At 39.0% G+C, this 21115-nt stretch overlaps 2 protein-coding genes across 3 annotated transcripts in view; one reads left to right on the top strand and one right to left on the bottom strand.

The window, feature by feature from the left end:
• P2RY14 (purinergic receptor P2Y14) overlaps nt 1–17235 on the top strand; it is a 41988-nt gene extending 24753 nt beyond the window's left edge. The window contains exon 3 of one of the 2 annotated variants that reach the window (XR_006732608.1): nt 10294–10379. Coding sequence is in view for 1 of the 2 variants with exons in the window: in XM_045539475.1 (XP_045395431.1) it covers nt 15737–16777 (1041 nt within the window). In the remaining variant the exon portion in view is untranslated. Of the gene's footprint in view, nt 1–10293; nt 10380–15736 lie in introns of those variants that run through there. The other variant, XM_045539475.1, reaches the window with a different exon arrangement.
• MED12L (mediator complex subunit 12L) overlaps nt 1–21115 on the bottom strand; it is a 313159-nt gene that overhangs the window by 180665 nt on the left and 111379 nt on the right. The window lies entirely within an intron of this gene.

Genomic DNA, 21115 nt, shown 5'->3' with positions numbered 1-21115 from the left:
AACAAAATAATCTCTTATAATAAAACATAATTAAATATATTTTAGCTAGAAATTCTCAAATTTTTGGTCTCAGGATCCCTTTCACTCCAAAAAATTACTAAGGACCCCAAAGAGCTTTTGTTTATGTATATTATATCTATCCATATTTACTATATTAGAAATTAAACTTGTGAAAATTATAAAATTTTAAAATAGCATATGTTAATATAAATAACATTTTTGTGAAAAATATCTTCAAAAAAATTTTATAGAGGATACTGGCATTATTCTACATTTTTGCAAATCTCGACATCTGGCCTAGAGAAAACAGCTGTATTCTCATATCCACTACCATATTCAATCTGTTCCAAAATGTTGTTTTAGTTAAAATATGTTGAAAAAAATCCAATCTCATGCAGATAAATAATAAAGAACTATTTAATAGCCTTCTGGATTTTCTTCTTTGGTAGCACACCAAAACTCAATAAGTGGCGGTTTCTTAAAGCATGATTGTAATGTGGGGTCTAAAACCATATCAATGAATATGCTATTACTTTATACTTTGTTACATGAAAATCCTTTGGTCGGTCTTGATCTCTGAATGGATCTATTACCCATGCTTGATTTTATAACATTATATATTGGTGATTTGGAAAAAGTACATGCATGCAGAACTTTGTAATATAGATACTTTTTATCATACAGTATCAAAAAATATTAATATTGCCACTGATCTCAGCCTCAGTATTGGAAAGCTATGAAGCTCACAATGACAGATACTAAGTATTCCATAATTCTGCATTTAGTTTGAAAGCTTGAATTTTATTTTTGTCGACAAGTGTCTCTCAGTTCATTCAGTTTTGAGAAAATGTGTGCCAAATATCCAAGTCTGAATTATTATACAATAGTCCATCAGTCATTTTATAGAATAAAAATGGTGTCCTATGAAAAAAGCATCTAATTCAACTTGCAACTCAGTCACACAAGTGTTCCTTCCACTAGACAACCATCATATGTGGCAAAAATACTTTATATGTAATTCCTATTTTGTCACATGCTTTCAGCTCCTAACCTAATATAATAAAAAGACACATACTTAAGGGTTAAGATTTAATAAAATTAATAATTTTTATCACTTTATCAAGGACATTCTTAAGTGAAATTGGTTTTTCTTCTCTTGCTTAACTAAGATTGCATGGCAACAAGGTATAAAATATCTACAGGACAGTTGGGTACACTGCCTTGATTGGTGCTAAGACCCCTGCCAAGAAACCATGACTCGTGTACCATTAGTGCAAATGTCAGTACCATGAGAAAGGCAAATAACATCTCAGTATCTTATAAAATGGGTTTGATCTCATAGTGTCCTTGAAAGGGTATGAGGAACCTCTATAGTTCTCCAGGCCACATTTTGAGAACCACATGTAATATAAATGTATCAGCCAAAATGCATGTGAATATACAATTTATACACACACAAACATATAATTTGTTTTCTTGTACTGAACCATTTTGAAAGGAAGTTGCAGGCAATCATGACCCTTCCCTCCTAAATACTTCAATATGCATCTCTGAGTTTCTCCCGCTTAGCCACACCATTACTATTCTAAGGAAGGTTAATATTAATTCAATAATATCCTCTAATATAGAATGTGTATTCAGATTTACACAATTGTCCCAAAACAATTCCTATACTACTTCCCCAGTCAATAATCATGACTCATTCATAACATTATTTCTCTTTGGCCTCTTTTAATCTAGGACTACCCCCTCCCATCCCATCATGTTTGCTTTCCACGACATTGATTTTTTTAAAAAGAATCTAGACTGGTTGTTTTATAGAACATTCCATATACTAAATGTGTCTGTTCGTCCGCGATTAGCTTTTTTGACACAGACTGCATAGGTATGTTGTGTACATCTAATCGTTTCATATCAGGATTCGCACTATGTCAGGTTATACCGTTTTTGGTAAGTGTGATCATTCAGTGACCACCACATCTCCCTGCTGAAGGGGTACAATTTTTTTCTTTATTACTCTAAATGACATGGGAATCTGTTTCTAACTAGAAAATCCTGTTCTACAAAACTTCATCCAGTGGCCTCTGGCAGCCATTGAGCATTGTTGCCTGAATCAATTGTTACCCTGAGGTTGCAAAATGGTGACTTCCTAATTCTACCATTCCTTCTACCTTTGCTAGTGGGCATTCGTCTGTAAAAAAGAGCTTTCTCATTTTCATTCTCCCTTTTTATAATGTGCATTTTTAATATCACTACAAACTCCTGAAATTGGTTTGATTTACATTGTATTTTCATCTATTACTATCATTCTGGTTAATACCCAAATTGTCCCAAATCTAGAAGTGTCTTCAAGTCAGCTCCCCTGTCCATTTTTGCACTTCCCCATTGGTCTGAGCACTTCCTTGCTTTCTGCCCACAAGATGTCTCAACTCACTTTATAGCTTTGCTGTACCTGATTTGAAATCAGTCATTTTTCCAAGGAGCGCTGGTTCCTTTTAGTGGACAGTGATACTTAGAAACAACATGAGCTTACCGATTCTGGGAAATCACTACTTCCCTGGGGGTAGGGAAGTTTTACCTTTGTTATCTGAAAATGGAAAAGGCTTGGGCACGTTTAGCTACTAGGGTGTCATTACTGCTAGACCTACAGATATATTTACTTTGATTTTATTAAGGACTTTGAGAGCAGATTTATAGCTTGAAGAGAAGTAGCCTTGCAATTTATGCATGGAGCAAGATTAGAGTTCAGAGGATTAGAAGGAAGTTGGTGTAGGCTGCATCAAAAAACAAAAAAGCATGGAGTAAAACAACTGATTCCAGCCTGTTTCACATGGTTCAAGGAAGTCATGAGCATAAAAACTGCAGTGAATGGTACAAATAGAAAGGAGTGCTAGTTATCATCAGGATATTTTTTTACATACAGAAATTGTATCTGAAGCAATAAAGAAATGGCATCTAAAAGCTCCCCTAGGGCATGACAAGATTAGATTTTCATAGTATACTTGACTAATTCCTATTGAAATCCATTGGAAAGGTGAAATAATCACAAACGAAACAGTCTAAAAAAAACCACATACATTCAACAATGGATCCAAACTACGGGCCTAGGACTTATAAAAAAAATAAAGGTATTTGATTTCAAATGCACCTTAAGCATCATATGCAAGCGGCATAAAAACGCACCTTTCACATTTAAGTCCTAAGTGTGAAATCAATATAGGTGCTCCATTGTCACATGTTCTGTTTAATAATACAAATTCGTTTAAGAATTGCTCAGTTCATAAGTTATTGTCACAATATATCTTATTAAAAATCAAAGGTTAGTGATCCCTACAACAGGGATCACCACACAAAACAAGCAGAAATACACAATACTTTGGACTAAAAAGTGTATGGGAATCACTTCTAAGCAGTATTTCCACTCCCACTTAAAGTCCTGGATATTTATATTCTTTTCCTGCTGCTATATAAGCAAGAAACTTGAATATACAGGTGGCTGACATTTAGCTAAGCAGTTAAAGCTGTTGCTTTATCAGGAATGGAAATCCGTTCTCCATCCCCATGGCAAAGGGATATCCATTAATGGTCTACATCGGATGGCCTAAGTACTGCTTGCCTAACTGAGAAATGCAAACACCATCTCAGTCAGGCAAAAAGAGGTCAAAGATGCATTTCCTTGCCTGGCCCCAGGGAATAGGGCTGCATATTCCAAAACAATGCTGCAGAAGAGCAGGCTGGAAAAACAATCCAGGCAGCTTACCCTAGCTACAAAGAAAGGAATCATTTCCCAAACCTCTGAAGTCAGGAGTTATTCAGAGCTTTATGCCACTCTCATCAAAGATTAGGCTTGTGTGGCCTAATAAGAGCCGAAAAGCTGTGGACCTCATACACATACTTCAGTATGCTCCTTATCGCTGAGTACCACTTCCTGTGACTGCAACAGGGGGGCCATCAGGGGTAAAGCTCACCCCCTTCTGTCCCTTGTGCAAGCACTGCTGTGCCACATATCCCAGGAAACCCAGAGCACTCTGCAAAGGGTCTACCGTGCCCGTGCAGCCCTGCATTTCAGTGCAGAACATCAACCCAAATGAACATGAGAAGCAGTATAAACCATGCGAGAGCCTGACCCACAGGAAGTTCTGGGAAACTGATGACAGTCCCAGAGGGATTTGCTTTTTCTATTGTCAGCTGAGTCACTCCCTATGCTCCCACTGTTCCCACTGTGTCACACACTCCCGGGTACTACGTATTTGATTCTTACAGGAACACCATGAGGTAGCTGTGACTACCCCCTCATTTTAGAAACATAAAAATGGATACACAGAGGTACTTATTAACTATCACAATATCACAGCTATTAAAAAATCGAGCTCTACTTCTAAACCAAGGCCCACTATGTACGACACACATACATGCAATCACTACACTGCACTGTCTGCCCACTATTCCAACAGAGAAGTGAAGCCCACTTCACATTCCTAGACCTCAGCATATGGATTCCTTATTGCTGATGAGTTATTCAATATACAGTTAACGGTCTGGCCCCAACAAGAGAGCTGAACTCTCTTGCTGTATCAAAATGATATCAAACACACCTACCATTAAAGCCTTATTTCAGTGCTTCTCCACTTGAAAAAATCTAGAAATGTCTGGGGACATTTTTGGTTATCATAACTCATGGAGTGCTGCTGGCACCTAAAGGATAGAGGCCAAGGATGCTGCCAAACATCCAATAATGCACAATACAGCCCACCCACAAAGAATTGGAACCCAAAAATAGGTCAACAGTGCCCATGTTGAGAAATCCTGGAATATTCCAAAGAATTACAGGTGAAAAACTACCACAAATCCATCCTGACTACCCAGATGCAGTTCCTATTGTAGAAGCTAGTGATGGGCAGCCATTTTCACGGCCCACAAAGTTTGGCACTCAGAAGACTGTAGGACCTTGCATCGGACATCACAAGGTGCCTGTAAACACCTTACCCTCCACCAACAGCTCCCGTGAGACACTTGCACAGTCACACAGTGAAGACAGACCAGAGTTCTCGGGCATGCAGGCTGTGCCAGACTTGCACTTGGCTCTGAGTTCTGCTAAGAGTGTTTTGAGGGACGTAGATGAAATCAGAAGTAAAGACTAGGTTTGGATATAATCAGTCCACTGTCCATAATGGTTCAGCCCCCATGCTCACATATAATGTTGTATGAGAATGAGGGCTGGTTCTGCTTGTGTCAGAAACTCAGATTTTTCATCTTTGTAAGCTTTAGAGTCTGTGAATAGGAAGATGAAGAGATAGTCAAAGCAGAACTGAGTTATGCTTTGGTGAAAGAGGAAGTTCTTAGGCACCTGCAATTCAGCCCAAAAAGAGAATGCAGGTATTTCCAAGTGAGAAGTCGTTAGCATGGCTCCTCAATTAAAGTATGTGACCACAGAAGTCATCCAATTGTAAGTTACATTAGTGCATGTTTGTCACGGACCTAGATGTTAACTGAAGAGTAAAGTCAATGGGTTGTAGTGGCCAGAAGTTAGGAGGATCAAGAGCTCACAATCTACTGCACAAGAAAACTGGCCAAAGGTGAGAAGCAGCAGCACACAGAGCCCTCCACATGCCAGGGGCCCCAGGAGATCTGTGTGTGGTACCCAAACCAAATGCAGCAGATCTGGGTTTCTCCACACAGCAGAGTCTCCACCATTTACAAGTTAATGTTGTTTGTTTTAATCACCATTATGAGTGGTCCAATTAAATATCTCTCCTTGGACATCAGTGCAAGACACAGAAAGTTAAGATCAAAGTCAGAAACACATTTGTTTTATTAATAAACATTTTTAGAAATTGGCAAATAAAAAGGAGATTCTCTATGCTATGGTACCTGGAGGATAACTGTAGAAAATGAAGGAATCCATACCTTGCGGAACCTTAAAACCTGACCAAAAAATGACATACACACTCACAAATACACATGCGTGCACACACCTTTCCTGAACAAATTACTGGGTAAGTGACTCCTAAAGACGTGACTCCAGAAAAATGTCAAACGTCACACTTACACTTATACAGAACACACTGGCCCCAAATTCTCTCAGAAGGAGGGGAGCGCTGGCTTGGAATTGAACACACGAGTTTGAATACCATCTGGCCACATGTTAGCTGCCCTTTGATGAGTTACTTAATCATTTTAAGCATTAGTTTCCTCATCTGTAAAACGGTGGTAACAACAACTCATTGGCAAGGCTCCATCATGTTACCCAAAAGGTTAGACAATCCATATCCCCAAATTGTGCTATCATCTTGTGTGTCTTGATGCCTGCCCTTATAGCTCTCTGCCCCAAACTCCTTCCCTCCCTCCCCTTCTTTGCCTTGATAAAGTCATTTGTCAATCTTCATTATCATGTGCTCCAGGAAGGTTACCCTGATACCACCATTCCTGAAGCTGGACGGGTCGTCATTCTGTTCCTGTGCTTCATGATGGCCCCTTGTCACGCCCTGAAGTACACTCTGCTCAGCCTTCCCCTAGACTGGAAACTTTCCGAGAGTTTTCTGATGTGTTTCCACAGTGCGTGGCAAAACATGTTCTGATGGCCTTAGTGACCAAACAAACAAAACGTCTTGTCAAAGGAAAACGGATCAGGGATATACAGGAGCTAAGGGCTACAATGTACCTTGTTGCAGATTTCGACAAAGGGAAATCAATAATATCAAATGCTATAAAGAGGTCAGGAAATAGGACAATTGAAAAGAAGACAACAGACATAGAAATTAGGTCCCTGGCACCTTCTGGGAACTGTGATGAGTGTCAAACATTAAATGTTTTGGGTAATGAAGACAGACAAGTGGGGGTGGGGAAGCTCCTGCTTCTGGGTGAAGGAGAAAGTGAGATTTCCCCTGGCTGAGCCTAGAGAGGGTATGAGGCCAGACAGGGGGCATGGGGAGTGCAGAACAGGGATAAGACAGCCCCTGTGAGGATCTGATTGGGAGCTGCTATGGTCTGAATGTCCCTTCCAAAACTCACTTGAAATGTATTTGCCATTGTGCCAGTATTAAGAGGTAGGACTTTTAAGAGGCAATTAGGTCATGAGAGCTTTGGTGTGGATGCCCTTTCTGTGTCACATGCTCATTTGCTCTTCCACCACATGACAATGCAGCAAGAAGGCCCTCACCAGACACAACCCCTCCATCTTGGCCTTCCCAGACTCCAGAAACATGAGCCAAAGAAATCTCTTTTCTTTATGAATCACCCAATCTGTGGTATTCTGTTACAGAAGCAGAAAACAGATTAACACAGGAGCCAAGCAGGAGAATTTCTGAGAAACAAGGGAGATGTGGCTAGTTATGGAGAAAGAATAGTAACTTCTGTAAAATCAACTGCTTCTAATGGATTCCTCCTGGGTAGGTCTGTGACCTAGAGGCAGAGGACATTGTTTACCCACCCAAAGGAGTCACAATGCTGGGGGAGGACAGGCAAGGCCAAAAATCAGGGTGTAAGAAGTTCTAAAATATCAAGCCCACCATGCAATAAGAAAGGCTAGGAGCCTGATGATAGACTTAGATAATACTATTAAATATAAAATATTTTTAAAATATAAAATGCTATAACATACGACTATACGACCAAATAAGCAGCCCACACATTAAATTCCTTGGAAACGACATAGGCTATCACATACTGGCACCAAAAAAAAGAGAGAGAGAGAGTGAGAGAGAGAGAGAATACATGTTAGGGCAGGGAGATAAAAGCAGCAGTATGAAAATGACTTTAGTAAGTTTAGAAATGTACACAATGCTTACAGGCAACTATACTATTTTCTATTAATGTAAGGATCAGCTGAAAAATATTTACCTCATACAAAAAGGTCTAGGCCACCTTGGATTAAAGCTTTTGATGTATCTGGACTAGAAGGAGGAAGGAAGAAATATCAAAATCGTTCGTTTATAAGAACAGAATAAAAACCTGGAAGGAAAATGCACATGATAGGCAGGTGCTGATAAAACTGTGATTTGAAAGCAATCCATTCTTTATGTACATTTTTATTCCTAATTATGAAATAATTTAAACACGCAAAAATAGAAGTATAGAAACTAATGTTGGTAATACCAATGCACCCACCAGTCACCAGTGTTAATATAGTAATATTAGACATATTTGATTCAGAATTTAAAAAACAAAGTATCACAGATACAGCTAAAGCCCAACCACCCTACCCCATCCCTTGCTCCTACTTCCCAGTAAGCAGTGTTCTGAATGTAGAGTATGTCATTCTCTTTTTTTTTAATTTCAGCATATTATGGGGGTACAAAAGTTTAGGTTACGTATATTGCCCTTGCCCCCCTACCCCTAGTATGCCATTTCCAACCAGCATATGTGTAGTACTGCCCCAGGTCATATATGTTATTATTCCATGAAGAACTTAACCTTTTTGTTTGTAAAGAGAATCTCATGACCTGTTAAGAATATTCTAGGTATTAGAAATACAAGATGATTGTTATCACTTGTTCCAAATAGGTATCTATAAACAAACTATTTAAATATCCAAGAGACCACAAGGATGCGAAGATTTTGATGATCTATAATAAATAAATTCAGGGAAAGAGTCTAGATTTCAGGGCTACATAGAATGTTCATTTTCCTGTTGAAGGTCCCAACTACAGCAAAGTTTTTTACTTTCATCACTATTTAGGAAATGTCTCCTTTGTAGGGGGTCTGGAAAAAAAAACCACGCTAGTCAGAGAGCTGTTCTTGGACCAGCAACATATCACACCAAACTCCAGACCTATGGAATCTCAGTCTTCATATTAGCAAGATCCGCAGGTGTATGCACATTGAAGTGTGAGAAGCACTGGTTTCAAGAATTCAAAAAGGTGAAAATCTAGACCAAGACAGAACCAAATACAACCACTATTCTGCTAAACTTATCCTCTTCCTATTAGACAATATGGTTTTCAGGTATTATCTCTACAAAGTCTACACATTAGTCCTTTGGACCAGTAGTAATCAACTGAGGGCCATTTTGTCCCCCAGAGGACATTTGGCAATGTCTAGAAACATTTTTTTTTTATTTTAAATTTTTAAATAAAATTGTGTTCCTTTTTAATTTTTTTTTTTTTTTTTTTTTTTTTTTTTTTTTTTTTTTGAGATAGAGTCTTGCTCTGTTGTTCAGGCTAGAGTGCAGTAGCATCAGCCTAGCTCAGAGCAACCTCAAATTCCTGAGCTCAAGCAATCCTCCTGCCTCAGCCTCCCAAGTAGCTGGGACTAGAGGCATGCACCACGACGTCCAGCTAATTTTTTCTATATTTAGTAGAGACGGGGGTCTTGCTCTTGCTCAGGATGGTCTCTAACTCCTGACCTCAAGCAACCCTCCCGCCTTGGCCTCCCAGAGTGCTATGATTACAGGAATGAGCCACTTCTCCCAGTCTAGAAACATTTTTGATTGTCACAACTTGGGTGGTGGGGTGCTACTGACATACAATAGGTAGAAGTTAAGAATGTTGCTAGCCGGGCGCGGTGGCTCACGCCTGTAATCCTAGCCCTCTGGGAGGCCGAGGCGGGTGGATCGCTCAAGGTCAAGAGTTCAAGACCAGCCTGAGCGAGACCTCGTCTCTACTAAAAATGGAAATAAAAATTATCTGGACAACTAAAAATATATATAGAAAAAAAAAAAACTAGCCGGGCATGGTGGCGCATGCCTGTAGTCCCAGCTACTCGGGAGGCTGAGGCAGTAGGATCGCTTAAGCCCAGGAGTTTGAGGTTGCTGTGAGCTAGGCTGACGCCACGGCACTCACTCTAGCCTGGGCAACAAAGTGAGACTCTGTCTCAAAAAGAATGTTGCTAAACATCCTACAACACAGAGGACAGCCTCCAACAACAAATAATTACTTGGCCCAAAATGTCAACAGGGCAAAGGTTTTTTGTTTGTTTTTGTTTTTAAACAGACAAAAACACCTACATTAGACCTATGATTTTTCTGGCTAAAATGATAAATTGTTAAAATCAGTAATTTATTGAACTGATTTGAGAATGGCTATCCATTGAGGGAAAAATATAAACCAACAACCAAAAACACTTCATGCCCAACATTCTCAAAGAGTTTAAGTTTCCCACAAGAGTTTACAACTAAATCAATAATCATCAATCTTGACAACAAAGAACAAGTACGGTGAAATAACAAATGCACATGTTGAAGTATTTTACAATTATATAAGCTGAATAAAAAAAGTAAGTACAGACACATTTATCCAATGAAAACAGTCTGGTGTTCAATTTAACTTAATTCTTCGTTTTTCTCCTTTAATACAGGAACCTTAGGGAAGACACACATGGACCACTTCAAGATGACAAGCACTCACTGGGCAAAATTTCTTCACTGAAAGGAGACCTCATATAACCCAGAAAATTTTAAAAGGTAATTGAAAAAAACCCTCAAGTATTATCAAGAGCTTTGTTAATTTCATCAAAATGCTACAAAGAAATGATTCCTCTTCAGAGAAAGAATTAAAGCATACAATTAGGATGGTGGAAGGTGGTCCATATATAAGAGAAAAATGGGTCACAGAGTGTAACTACACAGAACTTGAGTGAGAAGTCTAGCCGACTAAGAATGTTTTTATTATAATAAGATGAATGTATTTCTGAAGTGAGCACTGCTTTGTAGAGGCCTGTATCAAATTCTGTCCCTGCGGTTATATCCAATACCAACAACTTGAAAATACTTCATCCTAATACCTTACATTGCAGCGCTAAGGGACAAGTGCACTAACTAGATCAGACTGAATCTTGGGCATTGACATTCTTTCTAGCTGTGTAATAAAAAAAAAAAAAATTGAGGGAAAACAACTGACATGATGCTCCTATTACACAGTAATAGCTGTCTTCAGGCCTCATAAATCCCCTTCTGCCATGTTTTTAAATTATGTTGTCAAAGACTCCAACGTGATGGTAGATATAGGCTGAAACATTTCATACCATTTCATTCTCATTTATCTCGATTTGTGAAATAAAAGAGTTCCCTCTAAGAGAAGCTGAAGACTTACACTATTAAGTAACCCTTATCAAAAAGTTTAGCTGGGCGCTGTGGCTCCTGCCTATAATTCCAGTTACTTGGGAGGTTGAGGCGGGAGGATCAGGATGGCTTGAGGCCAGGAGTTCGAGACCAGCCTGGGCAACATAGTGAGACCCCTATCTCTAAAAAAAAAAAAAAGAAAAGAAAAGAAAATTTGATTACGCAGGCGTGATGGCACACCTGTAGTTCCAGCTACTCAGGAGGCTGAGACACGAGGATCGCTTAAGCCCACGAGTTCAAGCCTGTAGTGAACTATGATCCCACCACTGCTCTCCCACCTGGGTGAGAGAGCTAGGCCTCATCTCCATTTTTTTTTTTTTAAAAAAAAAGCTTAGGCAGATAAACAAATCTTTCTTAAATGTAATCTCAAGAATTTAGGGAGCATTGTTTATATTCCTAAAGCCTCAAGGTTAACACAATGATCACTTTCACTATAGAAATTTAGTGATAATATCAGAAGTATTGGCCATGAGCAAACATGGACACCTACACAAACTGGCTCACCAGAACACTCACTTCTTCAGTTTTTCAGTTACTCATCCAAAAGTCCTTTTCATTTGTTATTATTTTTCCCAATGGCTATCTCTCATCTTTAATTTATGGCATAAGCTGGTAAAAAATAGCAAACCAAATGAGTGAGAACCCAGGGCAGGGAAGGGAAAGTTGTTGGTCCACACCAAGACATTCTGTTTTCTTTTTGATTCATTTGCTTCATACGTTATTGTATGAAATCAACATCAGGATGTGACTGTTTCCTCCATTCGTGAAATGATTTGAAGTTTCAGTAGGTCCTTTTATCAGAACATTAAATCATCTCAATGCTAAAGATGAGGAGAAGAGACTGGGTAGATATTGCAAGGGTGAAATGATACATGCCTTTTTTATCAGTTTGTCCTGTTTTTCATCTAATACATATTGCTGCCTTTGGGTCTCAATATACAACTGGCCTCACTTGCCTTGAGAGCCCTCAATGTATTACTGGTCTGATCTGTCCTGTAGAAAAGGCTGCCACTCACTGAGACACCTGAGTGTCAGTGAGACAGAATGCCCTTACCACCACCACTGCTTACAACAACAAAATATTTAAGAGCTCAAAAAACTTACTACCAAGAGGGTCTTGCAATTTATCTTTAGCTCATTACTCATCTAGAGTATTCCTTTAAGATGAAGAACTGTGCCCTGGGATGAGCCTCTGCTGTATCAAACCAGACAGTGGCACAGGCAGCAGAGATACCCTGCTTGTCCCCCACCCAGCAAGTCTCAAATCTTTGCATCCTAAAACGGAGACTCATCTGCAATTGCTGAAAACTGCCAAAATAGCAAGAAAAGTGTTTCAGGAAAGGACCCACGTAACCCGTGAGCATTCATTCCATTTCAGGAGGCGGAGGCATACCTGCTCTAGTCAGCCCCTTCTGTCAAACTCAAGGTTGGTGGGAGGTGTTGGAGGAGTGTGGAAAACAACAGTGTGTATCACAAGGGCAAGTATGTGCAGGTTCCCAGCACTCTGAGGAATCAGAGAGCCGAGTTCTGGACCCTGTGCCATCAGGTGACATGCAGACATATTACAGCTCAAAAATATGAACGTCACAGGACTCTGAGAAAGTGACTTCGTAAGGCTTTCTATAATAAAAGGAATTGTGTCTCTTATTAAATCATTTCTGGGAATTTCTTCACTATTTCTATATATAGTGGCATTTATAATATTTCTAAAAGGAAAGGAATTTGGCTGTCATTAAATTATTTCTGGGAAATTCTTCACAATTTCACTATATACTTACATATTACATAGTTAATATCTCTCTTCTTGAAAACAACATCTATAGATTTTTATATTTTTAACTCAAGTGGATCCTACAAATACGGAATGCCTACCATGAGCACTGCAGCACAACAACTCCTGCACGGGAACAACAAACTAGACCTGGGAGCATAAGCAGTGGGCATTCTCTCAAGCTCTGCAAGACTGGCTTTTAGACCAAAATGCATCTAACTGTCAGCAGATGAGACAAATTATTTACCAAACACAAACTCTTTGTCACAGTAGACAATTAAAAATGGAAAATGTGCACCACTCCCATCATCTAAAATATGAAATAGCCTCGTAAGTAGAAAGGCCATAGGAGACCTACAGAGAAGTAACGAGTACAAACCCACCATACCCAGAGCCAAGCACACAGCGGCTAGAGGGAAGAGGAGGAATAAGTGCTAATGAAAGGTTTTATGGAGGAAGTGATTTGGGGTAATTACTTCTTCTATACGAAGTCCATAGACTGGCAAAATTGAGTGGCCAAAAATACTTCCAGTTTTGCCATGAGCAAAGGGAAGGCATAGATGAAGGAAAAATATACAGAAACAGTATTCTTATGGGAAGGAACACACAAGTTTGCATGGATATCATTTTTTATGTGGAATGTGACTGAATTTCATATTCCACATTTCCAAATCTCCCTTTGTCACACTTAATTTTACTGACACAACCTGTCGCTCACTGTTAGAAAGCACTGTGCTGGGCACCGTAAGCACAAAAACGGACGAGATACACTCTCTGACAGCAAAGAACGCACTCTCCTCCAGGGGGTCCTTCCCCATGATCCCCGGCTAGATCCTGAGAGCAGGGATTCATGTCTTGTATTCCCAGACTGCATATTCATTTATGGCACAAATATTTTAACTATGTAATGTTCTAAATATTATGCTATATTTAGGTATAGCACATAATGGTAAAAAATGCCATGGTCTCTCTCCTCTGAAGGAGCTTACAGTAGTGGAAGAAACAAAAACAAACAGCCAGAGAGATGAGTGCTGTGACAGGAGAAAGGCACAGAGTTATAAGAACACGCAGGAGGATGCCCATCCACCAAGGCGTGGGAAGGTGAAGCTTCCTAAAGGAAGTAACGTGACATCCAAGCTGAGGCCTCAAGGATGAAGAGAAGTTAGCCAGTGAAGAAGGCGGGGAAACAGTTTTCCACACAAATGAGAGTCTGTGCAAAGGTCTAAGGTGAGAGAAGTCATGGAAACTAGGAGGAGGTAGGAGGGTCCAGGACAGGAGGAACTCAGTGCTGGGGCTGGAGGAAGCAGGAATCAGACCAAGAAGGAACTTCAACATTAAAGACTGACGACAAGGACAGATCGATATTACATATAACATGTGCAATAAACATATGCTTTACCAAATAGCCTTTTGAATTAATTTTAATCTTCTCTCTGCTCTAAGTTAATACTTCTGACATTAGTAAGAATACACAGGATTCCCTATTAATAGAAGATTCTGGGTAATACACAGCATTGTCCAATAAAAACAAATGTGGGCCACATATATCATTTAAAATTTTATAATAGCCATGTTTTTAAAAAGTAAAATTAAATGGAGTAAGTTTAATAACTTTTTATTTAATGGAGTATTTCTAAAATACTATTTCAATAGGTTAATCAATACTAAAAATACTGAGATAATTTACTTTTTTCCATGCTAAGTCTGTAAAATCTAGCATACATTTTATACTTACAGAACATCTCAATCTGGACTGGCCACATTTCAAGTGATCAATAGCCACATATGGCTAGTGGCTACCATGCTGGAGAGTGCAGATCTTGAATGTACTTTGGGAAGCATTTCTCAGAACTTTTATATACGTTTATCATTTGTGTTTGCTTTCTAATTTATAAAAATAATACAATTCAGTTTTTCAGTGGGAGGAGAAAACACCAAAAAGCTCCATTTTGAAAAGCCATAATCCAATCTAGTTGACACTTGGATACGTGTGCTCGTAAAACCACTGTCTTATGTCTAAAATACATGTGGGATAGGCTTTTTAAAAAGTAAGGTCAGGCTGGGCATGGTGGCTCATACCTGTAATCCTAGCACTTTGGGAGTCCGAGGCAGGATTGTTTGAGGTCAGGAGTTCAAGACCAGCCTGAGCAAGAGTGAGACCCCATCTCTACAAAAAACAGAACATTAGTTGGGTATGTGGGCACATGCCTGTAGTCCCAGCTACTTGGGAGGTTAAGGCAGGAGGATCGCTTGACCCCAGGAGTCTGACGTTGCTGTGAGCTATGATGACGTCACTGCACTCTAGCCTGGGCCACAGAGTGAGACCCTGTCTCAATAAATAAATTAATTAATATAAATAAAAAGGTCTATCTCAATAGGTCTTAGAAATGTAAACATTTAGACTCATTTTTACGAACCCACAAAAAATTCTCTTTTAGGAAAAAAAAAATCAGATCCCATTTTCAACACAGCTAAAAACAATACATTAAACACCGAGTTCTGAATAAAATGAAACATTAACTCTGCTTCTACAGTTATTACCTTTTAAAACTATACTTAAATGCATATTTCCTGGAACATTGAGATTTTACAGGGAACAATTATCATTTTGGGGAAATGCTGGTCTCCATATTACCTAAAAATTCTCAAACTGCCCTGCTTCTCCAATTTCCCTTTACTGCCATCTGTCTGCTTCATTCTTCTCTGTTCATTGCAAAAACAGAAAAAGGAAGGAAGAGGGGGAGAGAGAAGGAGGGAGGAGAAGTGCCTGACTTATACAGAGTAGAAGGTTAGTTTCAAGAACTTGATGGGTTTGACCATATTCACCGGCCTTGGCTTTACTACTGGGCAAATGACTAGGAGGCCATAAATGTCCTTTACTTGAGTGACTAGTTCACACCTCTTTTCAGATCTTTGCCTTCAGAAGTTACAAGATGATCAATTCCACCACCACGGAGCCTCCGGATGAGTCCTGCTCCCAGAACACCCTGATCACCCAGCAAATCATTCCTGTGCTGTACTTCGTGGTTTTCATTGCAGGGATTCTACTCAATGGAGTGTCAGGATGGATATTCTTTTACGTGCCCAGCTCTAAGAGTTTCATCATCTATCTCAAGAACATTGTTGTTGCAGACTTTCTGATGAGCCTGACTTTTCCTTTCAAGATCCTTGCTGACTCGGGCCTAGGCCCCTGGCAGCTGAACGTGTTCGTATGCAGGGTCTCGGCTGTGCTCTTCTATGTCAACATGTACGTCAGCATCGTGTTCTTTGGGCTCATCAGCTTTGACAGGTACTATAAAATCGTAAAGCCTCTTTTGACTTCTTTCATCCAGTCGGTGAATTACAGCAAACTCCTGTCGGTGACAGTATGGATGCTCATGCTCCTTCTCGCGGTTCCGAACATCATTCTGACCAACCAGAGTGTTAAGGTGGTTACGCAGATAAAATGTGTGAAACTGAAAAATGAACTGGGACAGAAGTGGCACAAAGCATCAAACTACATCTTCGTGAGCATTTTCTGGATTGTGTTTCTTTTGCTAATCATTTTCTATACTGCCATCACGAGGAAAATCTTTAAGTCCCACCTTAAGTCCAGAAGGAATTCCACTTCGGTCAAAAAGAAATCAAGCCGCAACATATTCAGCATTGTGTTTGTATTTTTTGTCTGTTTTGTACCTTACCACATTGCCAGAATCCCCTACACACAGAGTCAAACAGAAGCTCATTATAGCTGCCAGTCAAAAGAAATCTTGTTCTATGTGAAAGAATTCACTCTGCTACTATCTGCTGCAAATGTATGTCTGGACCCTATTATTTATTTCTTTCTATGCCAGCCATTTAGGGAAATCTTATGTAAGAAATTGCACATTCCATTAAAAGCTCAGAACGACCTAGACACTTCCAAAACCAAAAGAGAAAATACAGTGCATGAAAGCATAGATACTTTGTGAATTCCTACACCCTTTCAAATTATGTCCTTGTAAAACATGTTGTCATCTTCAATTACATAAGAGGAATGAATAAGAAACATGCCCATTATAAGTATCATCTCTAGCATTACTATCCAGTTTAGTACATTAATAAAATTCAAATGTAAGTTTCCATGTTTTTCTGTAACATCAGAGGAAAAAGTACCCATCAGTGGATTTCTCTCTTAATACTGTACTTTTTTATTTCCTGTTAATAAAAAGAAAAAAATTACATACAATTATTCAGTCCTATTCCATCCAAATAGGCTTAAATTTATAATCACTACTCTGGTCAGTTAATGTAGAACTTTAAATAGTAAATAAAGAAAATAGGAAGTAATTAAAGATAATTCACATGGGCATCTTATTTCTCTAAACAAAAGAATCGTGTTTAGTACGTGATTATTTTTTCCAACAAGGTCCTTAAAGACCAACTTAAAATCAGGTATAATTTATAGTAAAAAAAAAAAAAAAAAGTCAAGTTTCTCTGATTTTAAGAAGCAGGATAAGCAAGCACCCAGAAAATCACTTAAGAAATCTCTTACAGATTTATCTCATGGCACTGCAAAGGAAAACAGATCTAAATTGTGTACTTTCCAATAAAAATGTAATTTTTTTCTGAGAACATCCTGAGGATATTAGATACATGCTAAATATATTTTCGCAAAGACTTATTAAGACCTTTAAGAAGCCTAGGATGCTGGTATTAAAATATTAAGTGAACTCCACTGAGAGAAACTAGATACTGGCACGTTACCAGCAAATTCCCCTGTTCAATAATACGAGAAAAAATAAAATGACTGGGAAAAAGATACATACCCTAGAACATATGTTATTCTCTTGTTGGGGTGTGGGACACAACAATTTTCCTAGGAAGCAAATGGACTTAATTTTTTAAAAAATCTAAAATTTACAATAACGAGTATAAAATTAGATATAAAACAAAAATTCACAGATTACATTTTCTAGAAACCAGATGAATTTAATGTATGAAGATATGGGATACGGTTGTTGGCTTACAAGTTATCAAAACTAAATTCTCTGCTATTAACTGGTTGGAGACATTCAGCCCATCTTTCAAATGCTCCTTCCACCCATGCATTTTTCCAAGTAATGTTTGCACCTATTTCATGCTTTACTACATATGTACTAATAAAGAAATTATTTTCAATATTGCCATCTGTTTTCTTAATAACATATGAGGAAACTATCAGATTTCCTCAGTCAAGACGTGGGTGGTTTCTTTAATACCCTCAATTGTGCATGTTAATACAAAGAAGGCAGTTACATAGAAAATTCAAAATTTGCCAATGATTTTTCAAAATAAGTATTTTATATGCTCTAGGACATTATGATAGTTTAGGCAAAACTCAGAAAACACATCTTAAATCGAGGAAAAGCTGCAAAGGTTTTCTACCAAAAGTATCTACTTTTGGTACCTACTTTCTACAGCTCCCTGCTTTTAACTCTGGGTCAAATATTCTCTCTCAAAAAGAAAAAGAAAAATCACTGAACTATGATAAACATGCTTGGTAAACTAAGCTTGCTATATTTGTTTGCCTAAAAACATTTTCAAAAATAAATTGGCAGCGTTTATTCTTCACAACTGCCATGGGCCAGGACAAATGAATAAATACTTGACTTTAAATGCCCCCTGCTGGGCCATGGGAGAAAATGAAAGTAATGAAAGTAAAAAAAGAAAAGAGGAGTAGGACCGAGTAGTGCCTTGAGAGAACTGTGCTAAAGCACGCAAGTACTGTGGAAGCAAGATTTTTCATGAAACATGCACTGTAGATAAGGATATTGTGCAGCAACAGTTGAGTAACATTTACTGCACGTTACAACTGTCAGGTCCAGAGTAACAACTAAAAGCAAAGTAGCAGAGCACTGGCAATAATGGATTAACCCAGAGACTTCCCAGAGATCACCAGCATGAGTGCAGGTGCACAACAGCGAACACTCTCCCCGTCCTTCTGTAGATGAAGCTGCAGGGCAGGCCCTCCAGTGCTCAGGGTGCCCACCGAGGCTTACAACTCAGGTGCCTGGAGTGGCAAAGAAGGCAATGTGAGCATGGCTGTAAGGAAACAGGAAGCTGAGGATGATGGTGGGCTGACAGCTTGTGCCTCACCAAGAAAGAGTATTGGGGCTTTAGCTTCAGACAATTATTTTCTCATTCTTCAAGAGATATAAAAATCACAAATTTTTTATACTTCTGGGCCAACAATTAAAAGAAAACACACCTGTGGATGGAATATGTCAAAAGCCGTTCTGTAACATCTGCAATGCAGAAATCTAACGAAAAGTATTCAAAGTGGCTTATGACTACAACTAAAAATCTCAGTTAAATAGGAATCCTTACATTTTCACTGAACTGAGATTCCATTTTGATGCATAATTGATTCAACTATTAATACCTACACAAAAATGTTCTAAAGTGTTTTTATAAAAGGAATATTTGAGGTAAGAAGAATCAAGAAACAGAGATCACAGAGAGATCATAATCATATAAAAATATTACACATGACACCTACCCACTGAGGTGGATGAACCTTGCAGTGGTCATTTACAAAATGTCATCAATAGTAGTGCTCATTTACTGGTCAACTCCTCAGCCTCCAGCCTCTTTTCCCAGCAACAGAAACAAAACTTTTCCTTCGGGAAAGTCATTTTTCCCTGTTCTCACCATATAGCCTCCCCTGCGGCTGACCCTGCCCCCATGTCACAGGCAGGCCATAACTGGCTCTAGGTGAGCAGCGCGTCTTATTCCACTGGCCACAAGTTGGAATGGAACACGACCCAATTTGACCTAATTACAGCAAATCCAGGTTTCTAAAGAAATTCTCTGGAGGGTGTGCTATGAAGATGTAAAGTCTAGAAGTGCGTCTTTCATTTGGCTACAGTAAGTAGAGAGCCTCAAGTGCCCTGTGAACTAAAACTGGCACCATGGAAGGCAGACTGAAGAAATGGTGCATGGCCCATACCTGGTCCCAGTTACACAGCTGAGCGCCTGCTTCAGCCCTCACCTAAAGCAAAACCCACAAATTTAGACATTGAGGTATGTCAGCCAATAAACCTCTTTTATTGCATAAGCCCAATTTTAGTCATGTGTCTTTTTTTTTGGTGGGGGGGGACAACTACAAATGAGAAACCCCTAATACACTGGCCTTGTCTACAAAAGTGATCCAGAAACTCTGGAAAACACCTTCAGGCTAAGCTTTGCTTCTACTTGATGTTGTTAGTAGTATGTGCCATTAGTTCTGTATTCTGTCTTTAATCCTATTGCTACCATCTATATCCTTTAACTGAAGAGAAAGTATCTAAGATATTAAATATAAAATGTCCAATTTCAAATCAAAGGTGCAGTTTGTTATATCTCAAACAAGAAGCAGTATAATTAATCAAGGTATGCACCTAAACTATCAATACAGTTTTGCCACAGTAGCTTGTTTATGCCAGCAGCGAGGAAGCCTGGAGAACTAATGGTGATGAAATAGCCAAAGGTGTTTTTCACAGCTTGTGAAGAACTGAGAATTTTCCCTTGCAAGAAATGGTCCAAAGCCTGGAAGAAGTGGTAATCAGTTGGTGCAAGGTCTAGTGAATACAGTAGATGACAGAGAGTTTCCAAGTCCAGCTTCTGTAGTTTGAGCAGCATTGTTTGTGTGATACTCAGTTGAACTTTGTCTTGCAAGAGGATGGGCCTATCTCTATTGACCAATCTTGACTGCTTAATAGCAAGCATCCTCATCATTTTGTCCATTTAGTTGCAGTAGACATCACATCTGTTGTAATCGATTGACCAGGTTTTATGAAGCTGTAGTGGATAATACCAGCACTGGACCACCAAACAGACACCATTAGCTTCTTGTGATGAATATTTGGTTTTGGACTGTGTTTCAGTACTTCATCTTTACCCAACCATTGTGCTGAATGCTTGCAATTGTCAAAAAGAATCCATTTTTCATCACACATTAACAATATGATATAGAAATGGTTCACCTTTATGTCACAACAGCAAAGAAAGGCAAGCTTCGAGACAATTTCTCTTCTGACACTCATTTAATTCATGTGTAACCCATCTATCCAGCTTCTATATATTGCCCCTTTGTTTCAAATGGTTCAATATTGTTGGAATAGTAACATCACACCTTGCTGCTAATTCACATGTAGTTTGAGATGGATTCGCTTCCACTACACCTTTCAGCTCATCATTATCCACCTTGGTGTCAGGTCGCCCATGCGACTCATTTTCAAGATTAAAATCACCAGAACAGAACAATCGACACACTGTGCATTCATTAGCCACATCCTTCCCAAACACTT

Source organism: Lemur catta, chromosome 1 (genome assembly GCF_020740605.2).
Source record: "Lemur catta isolate mLemCat1 chromosome 1, mLemCat1.pri, whole genome shotgun sequence".
NCBI lineage: Eukaryota > Metazoa > Chordata > Mammalia > Primates > Lemuridae > Lemur > Lemur catta.
The sequence above is the reverse complement of the archived record's forward strand: the minus strand, read 5'-3'. Positions and strand labels throughout refer to the sequence as shown.